Source organism: Crocuta crocuta, unplaced genomic scaffold (assembly GCF_008692635.1).
Source record: "Crocuta crocuta isolate KB4526 unplaced genomic scaffold, BGI_CrCroc_1.0 scaffold36, whole genome shotgun sequence".
NCBI classification, from domain to species: domain Eukaryota; kingdom Metazoa; phylum Chordata; class Mammalia; order Carnivora; family Hyaenidae; genus Crocuta; species Crocuta crocuta.
Window position 1 is genome coordinate 18,774,784 of NW_027532203.1, and position 11,111 is coordinate 18,785,894.

Below are 11,111 nucleotides of genomic sequence, written 5' to 3' on the forward strand. Positions count from 1 at the left end.
CTGCATCACCTGTATCTTCAGTGTAAGGGTGAGCTAGAACTCAGCCTGGGAGAGAAGAGCAAAGACAGTGGATGTTTGATCTGGGTGTTGGGGCACATGTCTGTGTGGTGGGCAACAAGCTACCTCTTTTTGAAAATTAGTAAGTATAAGTTGAAGCACAACTTTGAATTTGAAGCACAAATTCCTGCTACTGAGAGTATCCAGAGAAAAATCCCTCTACGTATAAATTGAGTTCAAGTTGTTCTGGTTGGCAGTGACATTATATGCCTGTACAAAGCAACCACAGAGCCACTTTGGAGAAACCCATCCTCACCTCTGGCCTCAGAGTTCCAAGGAATATATATGAACTCCTAGTAGAACAAAAAGTCATAGAACACACAAGGAAACAAGACCCCACAAGCAAGTCAATAGAAAAAGACAGCAGACTTACACACATTAAGGCTTAAGATACTGGAATAATTAACACAGTTAAACTAGTATTTTTAATGTATTTGATGAAATAAGAGATTTGAAAATTTTAGTAAGGAGCAAGAAATTATAGAAATATACAGCTTTGAGACAGAGTCAGATATTCTAGAAATGAAAATATAAAAAATTGTAATAAAAACTTAATGTGTAGGTTTAACAGCAGCAAGCTCAACTCATCAGAAAAGAAAATTAGTAACCTGGAAAATGAATAAATGAATATGAAGACAATGTCCAGAATACAGAGCAGATGGATAAAGGACGTGGAAGTGAGGCTAGAGGGCATGGAGGATAGGCCAAGAAGACTTAACATACATCCCGTCATACAGTCAGACTTCCAGGAGAGGAGGACACAACTGGGGGGAGGCAGAAGGAGCTGGAGAGAGAGCAGGGCTGAGAATTTTCCAGAGCCAATGAACACAACCCTCCTTAGGTTCAGTAAACCCAGCAAATCCCAAGTAGGATAGAGAGAAATTGACATCTGTACACACTGTGATGACACTGCAGAAGCACCAGGGACAAAGGGAACAACTTTCACATCCAGGAAGGAAGGACAGATGGACGGGCACATTCAAAGGAGCAACATCACACTGACCGCCGATTTCTCAGGAGCAACAAAGGAAGCTAAGACGCTGGAGCAACTCTTGTGTGCCCCGAGAAAATGACTGTGACCTGGAACTGTCACCTTAGAGCTATGGTCTTCAAAGGTGAGAATAAAATAAAGAGATTATCACTGAAAATGGAGAGTGTCCCAAAGACACCACTAAAGAAAATCTTGAAGCATGTTCTTTAGGTAGAAGAGTGATCACGAGTAAGAAGGCTTGGGCTGCAATAAGGAAAAGTAAGCAGAGAAAGTGGTAAAATGTGGTTAATATAAACATAAACTGCCTGCGTAAAGCTGTTAGTGTGCATTTAGGGGCTTAAAAAGCAAAAACTAAAATTAAACTTTATGACCATAAGTATATAGAAGTTAGGAAGGAGATTGAATTAAAAGCATTCTAAAGTTGTAGTATTGTCTGAAAGGGTAAACAAATTGATTAAATTTATACCCTGATAAAATGTGAATGTTGACATTTCTCAGACATTCACTAAAAGAATAGAAATAAAATGTGTAATTTCCAAGTTAGTTGAAGGAGATAAAAAGGAATGGCCAAAATACATTTAGTCCAAAGAAGGGGGGGGCGCCTGGGTGGCTCAGTCGGTTAAGCATCTGACTTCGGCTCAGGTCATGATCTCACAGTCCGTGGGTTCGAGCCCTGCATTGGGCTCTGTGCTGACATCTCAGAGCCTGAAACCTGCTTTGGATTCTGTGTCTCCCTCTCTCTCTGACCCTCACCTGCTTATGCTGTCTCTATCTCTCTTTCAAAAATAAATAAAACATTTAAAAAAAATTTGGGGGTGCCTGGGTGGCCCAGATGGTTAAGCGTCCAACTTCGGCTCAGGTCATGATCTCACAGTCCGTGGGTTCGAGCCCTGCATTGGGCTCTGTGCTGACATCTCAGAGCCTGAAACCTGCTTTGGATTCTGTGTCTCCCTCTCTTTCTGCCCCTCCCTCGCTCCCTCTATGTCTGTGTCTCTCAAAATAAAATAAAGACATTAAAAAAAAAAAAAACCAGGCGGCAAGAAAAGAAGCTTGGAGGTGAGGAAAATAACCAAAATAAGGTGGTGAAATGTAAATATGTCAGTAAATGTTAATGGACCGATATCAGTTTGAAAGACAAAGTTTGCCAGACTGGCTTAATAATGCACAACACCCAGCTTTAAGCTGTTTACAAAAGTACATAAAAGCATAGGATATACAGAGCTTTCTATAAGGCAGTCATATTGGGCAGTTATTAACACAGAAAGCTGGCATAGCTAGATTCATATTGGACAGATAGGACTATAAAACAGAAAGCATTACAGAGCCAGATGATCTCTAGAGTGTTCTCCTGCCTTGAAGTTGCATGACAGAAAAATAAATAAATAAAAAGGGTTAATAGAGACAGAGTCATTGGAAATTGATAAAAGGTTTCATTCACCAGGAGGATATAATAACAATAAATGTATTTGTACCTAATAACTCAGTAGTGACTGCAAATACCTGAAGTGCAAATTGACAGAATTAGGAAGAGAAATGTGAAAGTCACTCACAGTAAGAGATTTTGCCACAGTAATTTCTCACAGTAATTGATAAAGGAAAGACAATCAGTAAGGCTCTAGGAAGTCTGCATGGCCCAGCTGGATGTAGCACGCATGTGGAGAAGATGTGCCCTGCAAATGCGGAACTCCCACGGTGTCAATCTCGCACGGCACGGGTAAGGAACCTCGCCCTGCATTCAGCATAAAGCCAGTCTCCGCCAATCCCGAAGGACTGGTGTGGGACAGACCACATGCATTCGAACCACAGCGCAGTGAACTTAGGAACCAATGGCAAAATACAGTCACATGCTTGGAAGCAAGCTTTTAAATGATCACCAAAGAAACAGTCATAATAGAAATTGAAAATATTTAGAACTGGATAAAAAAACCAGAATGCATTCAAACTTGTAGGATGCAGCTACAGTGGGACTTAATTTCTTGGCCGTAAATGCTTATATTAAAATTTTAAAAAGATGAAGATTAATAAGGTAAGAATCCAGCGTAAGAGATTATAAAAAGAATAGCAGAATACAACTAAATAGTGTGGAAGGAAAGAAGTAATAACCCAGAGAAGATAAGTAGGAAGAGACTGAGGATGAAGGACAATGAAATTGCCAAGAACAGGCGTGAGTCTAAATGAAATGTGAGTGTCTAAAACAAGAGTAACAGTAATGCCTCCCTGGGTTATGGCACCAGCAGGGAAGATGCGGTAGGAGTTAGAATGTTACAAAGGCCTTGAGTGTCTGGGAGTCAGTTAACGTCAGACTTGGAAAGATCAAGAATGCACGTGTCATTTATAAGATGACCACTGTGAGAATGCTGAGTGTTTAACTTCCAGACTAAAAGAGAAAAAGTATAGTAAGAAATAATGAAAAGAAGTAAAAAAGAGAAAAGAAATGTAGAATAGGAGGAATAAATTCAAGGTATATTGTAAAATAGTAGATTTAGACCCAGTAATGTCAGTAATTACATTAAATATGAATGACTAAAATTGTCACACTGGATAAAGGAAGAAAAAGACCCAGTAGAAAAAATGAACAAAGACCCTTGAATTGACACTTCACAAAAGAGAATATCTAAATGACCAGTATATTTATGAAAAGCTCCTAACCCTTGTTAATAATCAGCTAAAATATCGGGGCGCCTGGGTGGCTCGGTCGGTTAAGCATCCGACTCTTGGTTTTAGCTTAGGTCATGGTCTCATGGCATGAAGCCTGCTTGGGATTCTCTCTCATATTCTCTCTGCCTCTCTCCTGACTGTTCACACATACATGAGCATTCTCTCTCTCTCAAAATAAATAAGTAAACTTTAAAAAATAATCAGGGAAATACAAATTAAAACCTTAGAGACATATGATGACATAGCCATTAGAGTGGCTATAATTGAAAAGGTTTCAATACTAAGTATTGGCAGCTGTGTGGATCAGGGTAACTTTCATGTACTGCTGATCAGAGTATATTGGTACAACCTTTTTTAGATGTTTGCCATCATCTACTAGTTTGCATATCTTATGACTCAGAATTCTGCTTCTTAGAATATTCTAAAAGAAATTCACCTGTGCCTGGGAAATGTGAACAATGTCTGTAGCTATGCATCTGAAGGGGTCCAGAACCGGAAAGAGCCCATTCAGCAGAAAGGATGAATTGTAGTATATTTGTATAATAGAATACAACAATGAAAATCTGCTACAACATGGATGAATCTCACAAACTTTTTAGTATTTACTTAAATACTGTTTGAGAATAGACAACTGTAGTAATAGTAATTGAAAGCTGGTGTCGCTGTCTGAGTAGGTTGAAATTGGTGAACGAGAAGTCAGTTGAAATTTCTTGACCATATCTGCAATATAGACTTCCCATACAGGGCATGTAATATGACAGTTAAAAATACAGAGTCTGGAACCAGACTGCCTGCTTTATGCAGGTGCTAACTATGTGATCTTGGAGAAGTTGTGTAATTCCATCTGCAAAATGGGCATAATAATCGTGCCTGTCTCATGTGGACAGTGTAAGCATGGAATGCCGTGTGCCCCTCAAGCGCTAGCATTTGTCTGGCAAGTCAGTAACTCAGCGAATGTTTAAGAAAGCAAAAAGGAAAGAAAATAAAATTACTAGGCAATACTGGGGAGACTGTTTTAGAGTTTATCAAATGTGTTTAGGCCCTGAAGGTTAGATAATAGCTGGCCAAGCACAGAAGAGGAGGGCGTTCTAGAAAGATCTTAATCAGAAGAGTGATGGGATCGGATCTGGTTTTTAAGAAAACATTTGTTGGCTATGTTGATGATGCATAGGGAGAGGCGAGGGTGGGATCTATTAGGAAGCTTACTGTAGTATTTTGTTCCTGTGAGTCAGAATTAAAAGGCAGATTAAAATTATAATTGCTGTTGGGCTGAAATACAGAGATAATGCCTTAATAAAGAGTATCTGCGGGGTGCCTGGGTGAGTCAGTCAATTAAGCGTCCAACTCTTGGATTTCAGCTCAGGTCATGATATCATGGTTCATGAGAGCCTCGTATCAGGCTGCACTTTGTCAAATTCTGACAGCTAAGGATTCTCTCTTTCCCTTTCTCTGCCTCTCCCTTGCTTGTGCTCACTCACTCTCAAAATAAATAAGTAAACTTTAAAAAAAAGAATATCTGTACCTATAGAAATACATGAAAAAAACAGGTATTTACATATAGTGTCTTTGTAAAACTTTTGTTTTTGAAGTCCTTGTTTGATAATAAGTAAAAGTTTTTTGTTTTTTTTTTAAATTTATTTATTTTTGAGGGGGGTGAGGAGCAGGGCGTGGGAGAGAGAGAAAGAAAGAATCCAAGTAGGCTTCGTGCCCTCAGCACGGAGCCCAATGCAGGGCTTGAACTCATGAACTGTGAGATGATGACCTGAGCCAAAAATCAAAAGTCAGATGGCCAGCCTGACTGAGCCACCCAGGTGCTCCGATAAGAAGTAGGTCTTATAGTAACATTAAGTTAGGGTTTAACACTTTCGAGTGGGTGAGTTTGGTTTGATAGGTATGGTGAGTAAGGTCAAGGCTCCCCTACTCTCATCAACATGAATACTGAAGCCTTGTGATGAGAAAGCCTCATCATTAAGGTTGTAGTTTATTAAGAGTTTTTACCGAACTCAAGGAGAGCTAGGAGGAGTTGGCAACAACTATGGCTTGTTGGATTGGTTTTTTCTACGAACTTCCGGTGAAATGTTTTTAATTTGGGGATGTAAAGAAAGAATCCATTTCAATAACGTACTCATTTGCAGTTCTCTTGTAGAGTGAATTTGCTTTTTCTTGTCCTCTGTTCTCTTTTCATCTCTCAATTTTTTGGAAAGACCCATTTATATTGCCAGTCCATCCACTTCTCTTATTTAAAAAGACAAAAATAAAAACTGCTTAAGTGAGGAGCTCTTTTAAAAAGGTTTTTCTTTTCCTTACTTTTATATTTCATTCTAAGGAATAAGCCCTGTTCCTTGTCAATCACGCCAGAATATCGACAGCTTTAGCAGTGGTGAGCGGAGGTGCTGTTTCTAGACAGTTTACCAGGTGGTATGAGATCTGTGTATTTGGTTTTCCATGTGAGCAAAGTTTGGAAGAGAAAGTCTAAGTAAGAGTGTTCTGGCAAATAACTTAGTCTTTCACCAGCTTGATGTGTCTACACCTGCTGTAACCGGGGACCTGTCAGTGCTTTTCTCCTTTGCCCTTACAAAGTACTGATATACTGCATCCTGTCCTTAATAGCTAAGCACCGTCCAGAGTATTCCTTGTGGTCCTTCAGGATCAGCGACCAGAACTGTAAAATGTGCCTGCATTGTGGCCGAGATTGGGCACGTCGACATCACCGTTAGGGCAGCCACTCACGGTGTGTGTCTGTGCTCCCCTGCAGACATGGACAGCCAGACCCGCCACATGGCGCTCAGCAGCCTCTTTATGGAAGTCCTGATGATGATGAACAATGCAACTATTCCAACGGCAGAGTTCCTCCGGGGCAGCGTCCTCTCCTGGATTGGGCAGAAGGTGCACGGGCTGGTGGTCCTGCCTCTCTTAACAGCGGCCTGTCAGAGCCTGGCTTCCGTCCGCCACATGGCGGAGACCACGGAAGCCTGCATCACTGCCTACTTCAACGAAGGTATGAGGCTCTCTTTAGGTCAGTCTTTTCCAGGGGAGAGTAAAGCTTTGTCAGAAGGATGTACCTTTCCGGACCCTCCCAGTGAGCGATTTCTTTGTTAATGTAGCTGCTGTTTCACTGTGTGTTTTCTGTTGTTTGCGAAGATCTGCAGTTAGCGTGAGGACCCATGGCCCATGTCTATTAGTACAGTCCTGTTTCAGTGGAGGGAACCTCTAATTCATTTTACAGTGATTTTGAAGGTCAGACTGGTTCTTTTATGGTAGGCAAGTCATGTAAAGTCACAGGCCTAGCCACGATCTTCAAAAGAAATGCTATAAGCCAGAATCTTTACAATAAGACCCACTATGTTAATATTCTTTATTTTTGTCACTTTTTAAAATAAGCTTTCGTGTATGTCTTTTATTGCTTCTTGTCACATCTTTTACACTATTACAAAGAGGTCAAAGCCCCCCCCCCCCTTTTAAAAATCTTTCTTATTCCTTAACCTCCCTCTAAACTAGATTCTGGAAATAACGTGGTCCGGTTAAGAAGAATTGCTCAGATGAATGTTCTCAGCTTTGATACCCAGAGCACATGACTGTGCAAAGTAGGAGAGAAGGAAGGATATTAGACACACAGTAAGAGAGAAGGAAGGGTATTAGAGCAAAAATGCCTGGAAGTGCCCATCACCTGCCACTGCCCTTCCTTGACAACCCGTGAACAATGCACGTCCCCCAGCGGAAGGTGCCGTGCATGTCACCATCTCCCCACCGTCATTCCCCCAAAGAAGTGAGAACTATTAGGGTAACACTCCTGCTTCAAATTCACTCAGGTTACTAAAATCAAAAAACTTTTTTCAGTTTGTGAAACATTTTCAAGGATTTCCGTTGAGGTATGAGTCAAACTAAACCCTGAAAAGTAGAAATACTTCTGTCAAATAGAAGAATAATAATATCCATTAGAAAAGCATAAGTATTCGTAACACACTTAAAAGGTATTAGATGAAGTTAAAACTGTTAGGTGACTTGGACGGGAAGTACCCGCCTATGATTTTAATGGTCATAAAATGGTGAGAAGGGTGGTTCCGACCTCTTGCCCTCTAGCTGTGAATGGGCACTTAGCGTGAGGTCTTCTCAGTGTACACTGTGAGGCACGTTTCACTGCGTAGCCTCCAGGGCCCACGTGGGCTTGACGTGAAGCCTAAAGTGAAAAGGCCCATTCCAGCAGGTAAATAATTTGATTCTTGTTTTCATCTTGCTATCATTTCTTCGTGTTCTTTTTTCAGGCTCTCCCAATCAGAATTTAGGATGGGGCCCCATTCTGGTATCCCTTCAAGTTCCGGAGCTTACCATAGAAGAATTTCTGCAGGAGTGCCTGTCCCTCGGCAGCTACCTGACTCTCTATGTCTACTTGCTTCAGTGTTTAAACAGTGAACAGACTCTAAGGAATGAAATGAAAGTGCTGCTCACCCTAAGCAGGTGGTTGGAGCAGGTATTCCCCAGGTATGTCGGCCCTGTAGCTGCTCTGTCCCTCTCACTGTGTTAACATGCTGGCTTGTCAGCTCCTTGGGAGCTTTGAAAGTCCCGAGTGTCCCCTATGCTTAAAATTCACATGTGGAATTTCAATTAAATGGGAGTGGAAAGAATCTATCTCTAATTCTCTTTTCCTCTTGGGCCTCTCCCCAGCTCCGTTCAGGAAGAGGCTAAGCTGTTTTTGTGGTGGCACCAAGTCCTGCAGCTGTCCCTGATTCAGACGGAGCAGAGTGACTCGGTCCTGATAGAATCTGTCGTTCGAATTCTGCTCATGCTTCAGAGCAGACAGAGCCTGCTGGCCGAGGAGAGGCTCAGCTCTGGCATTCTGGGGGCAATCGGGCTGGGCCGGAAGTCGCCCCTGTCTAACCGGTAAGGAAGCACCTGCCACTGCTCTTCTGAATGGGCCTCAGCCTCTGCCCCTGCTTGGGGACTGGGGTACTTCAGTAGGCTTTTTGACTTCAAGGTTAAGTGCCCCCAGAGATTAAGGGGGAAAAAATCAACGTGATTACATCTTTGTATATTAAAAAACAATGTTTTTTTTTTTTTAAACAACTTTGTTTTCACATTTTTTAAATCTTTTATTTATTTTTGAGAGAGACGGAGACAGGGTATGAGCAGGGGAGGGGCAGAGAGAGAAGGGGAGACACAGAATCTGAAGCAGGCTCCAGGCTCTGAGCTGTCAGTACAGACCCCGACGTGGGGCTCTAACCAACGAACTGTGAGATCATAACCTGAGCCTAAGTCGGACGCTTAACCGACTAAGCCACCCAGGCGCCCCTGTTTTCACATTTAAAGCATGTTTTCTTAGTAATATCTCTTGCTGTATTTTGACTTTGTAACCTGACAACACTACCATTCTTTCTGGCTTTGAGCAAGCAACGGTGTGCAAAGTTAGGTTAAAATACCCCAGTTAGCTGCTTCACTGCCTGTACTTTGTCAGGGCAGTGCAGGCCCCATGAGGGGCTCAGTCTCCTAGAATTGTGAATCAAGATGAGTTCAAGTTAACTGATAAGAGGGATAAGTAATGAGAAACAAGTCTAAGTTTTTGTTGCTAAAAATTCCAAGGCATGAAAGAATTTGCCACTGGTCTCCCCTTTAATCTCCCTTATTTGCATAATGGTTTTCTTTCCTAGCCCTTAGCAGGGTTGAAAAGAGTTCTGCCACTATGATGTCAGCATGCTTGTAGAATAGCCCCTCCCTTGTTGCAACTTTGGGGATCACTTAGTCCAGACCAGGTTACATCATGTTTCTTTCTTCGAGGTAGAATTTAGCTGGAGTCTGTGACTTTGATTCACTTCAATTGTAGAAGACTACACGTAATGTAAAATTTATTATGGTAACTCTTTTAAAATATACAATTCAATGGCGTTTAGTACATGGACAGTGTTGTTATAATCATCGCTGCTGTCTAGTTCCAGAATGTTTCTGTCATCCCGACAGGAAATCCTATACTTACTAAGCAGTTAACGCCCTATGCCCCTCTCCCCTGAGTCCCTGGCAGCCACTAACTGACCTTCTGACTTGAGTATGTCTTTTCTGGACATCTCATATAAATGGAATCATATAGTATGTGGCCTCTTGTGTCTGGCTTCTGTGACTTCACCTGAAGTTGCAAGACTGATCCATGGTTAATCATGTATCAGTACCTCCCTCCTTTTTATGGCTGAAGAGTATTCTATTGTATGGATATACCACATTTTTGTTTACCTGTTCATCAGTTCATAGACATCTGGGTTGTTCACACTTTTTGGCTGCTATGAAGTGTGTTTACAAATTATTGTTAGAACACCTGTTTTCATTTCTTTTGAGTATATGCCCGGGAGTGGAATATGGTTCCTCTGTGCTTAGGTTACTGGGTAACTTCCCAAACCTATGTTCCTGAACCAGTTTTTACATTCACACCAGCAGTGTCTTAGAGTTCCAGTTATTCTACATGTTTGCAACACCCTTATTCTTGAGTCTGAATGTTGCTTACATTATTTGGGCAGTGATGATGGAAAGGAAGGTTAAGGCTCCTTCTTGGTTATACTTAAGATTTTCCTGCAGAGGCTAACAACAACATTAGGTCTGAAATGTGTGTATCTTGTTTTTAAAGAGAAAATGTGGGATTTGTCTTAAAATATTTATTTGAATTGTCACTTACTTCTGACCTCTCCCCGACACTGAAGGTTCCGAGTGGTTGCTCGAGGCATGGCCGCCTTCCTTTCGGTTCAGGTTCCTTCCGAGGATCAGATCCGTTTGAAGCCTGGCTCTGAATTACATCTGACCCCAAAGGTGCAGCAGGTCAGTAAAAACAGCTTTGTATAATGTTAAGCATTGGGGTCTTCGGGTGGGCCTTCCCAGGAGGCTGGGGGTGGGGGGCAGCAGCTGTCATCCTCACGCACAATGGCGTGCTCTCTGGCCGAGCTCTGTGCTGTGCTCTGCGTGCTGCACGTGCCTGCCTCAGATTTTAAACCAGGTTTTGTAGGTGCAGGCCTAGGCTACTGCAAGTGCCACTGTAGAAGGATCAAGGCCATGGGCCAACAAGCCCGTCCAGGGTCGAATTTGGTTCTGATGAATGGGATGATGACCACAAGCGGGGGCCCGGGGCTGGCACAGAGGATGGGGCCACAGCAGACTGATAAGGTTAGTTGAGTTTTAATGTGGAACCATGGAAGTGCCTCTGGCTTTGTGAGTCTGGGGGCTGATCCGCATTTGCTGATGTTGAAATAATCAAAAAATGTGGACACAATGGCAGCTGGGAGAAATTCTGATTTGTTCTAAAAACATGGAAGGCCACGCACGTGGCAGTGCGCCCGTCCCCGTAAGCGTTTTCACCTGTAAACAGGTGGGCGCATACACAGGGGTCTCCTATAAAGCAGCGACCAGCATTCTGGACTGGTCACCACATGCCAGG

The 11,111-nt window shown here is 42.3% G+C and overlaps 1 protein-coding gene across 1 annotated transcript in view; it reads left to right on the forward strand.

Annotated features, from left to right (window-relative positions):
• The window catches only part of EPG5 (ectopic P-granules 5 autophagy tethering factor), a 112,746-nt gene that overhangs the window by 95,343 nt on the left and 6,292 nt on the right, over positions 1 to 11,111 (forward strand). Inside the window, exons 40-43 of the mRNA XM_077777649.1 lie at positions 6,462 to 6,704; positions 7,969 to 8,185; positions 8,369 to 8,584; positions 10,384 to 10,498. Coding sequence (XP_077633775.1) covers positions 6,462 to 6,704; positions 7,969 to 8,185; positions 8,369 to 8,584; positions 10,384 to 10,498 — 791 coding nt within the window. The remainder of the gene's footprint in view (positions 1 to 6,461; positions 6,705 to 7,968; positions 8,186 to 8,368; positions 8,585 to 10,383; positions 10,499 to 11,111) is intronic.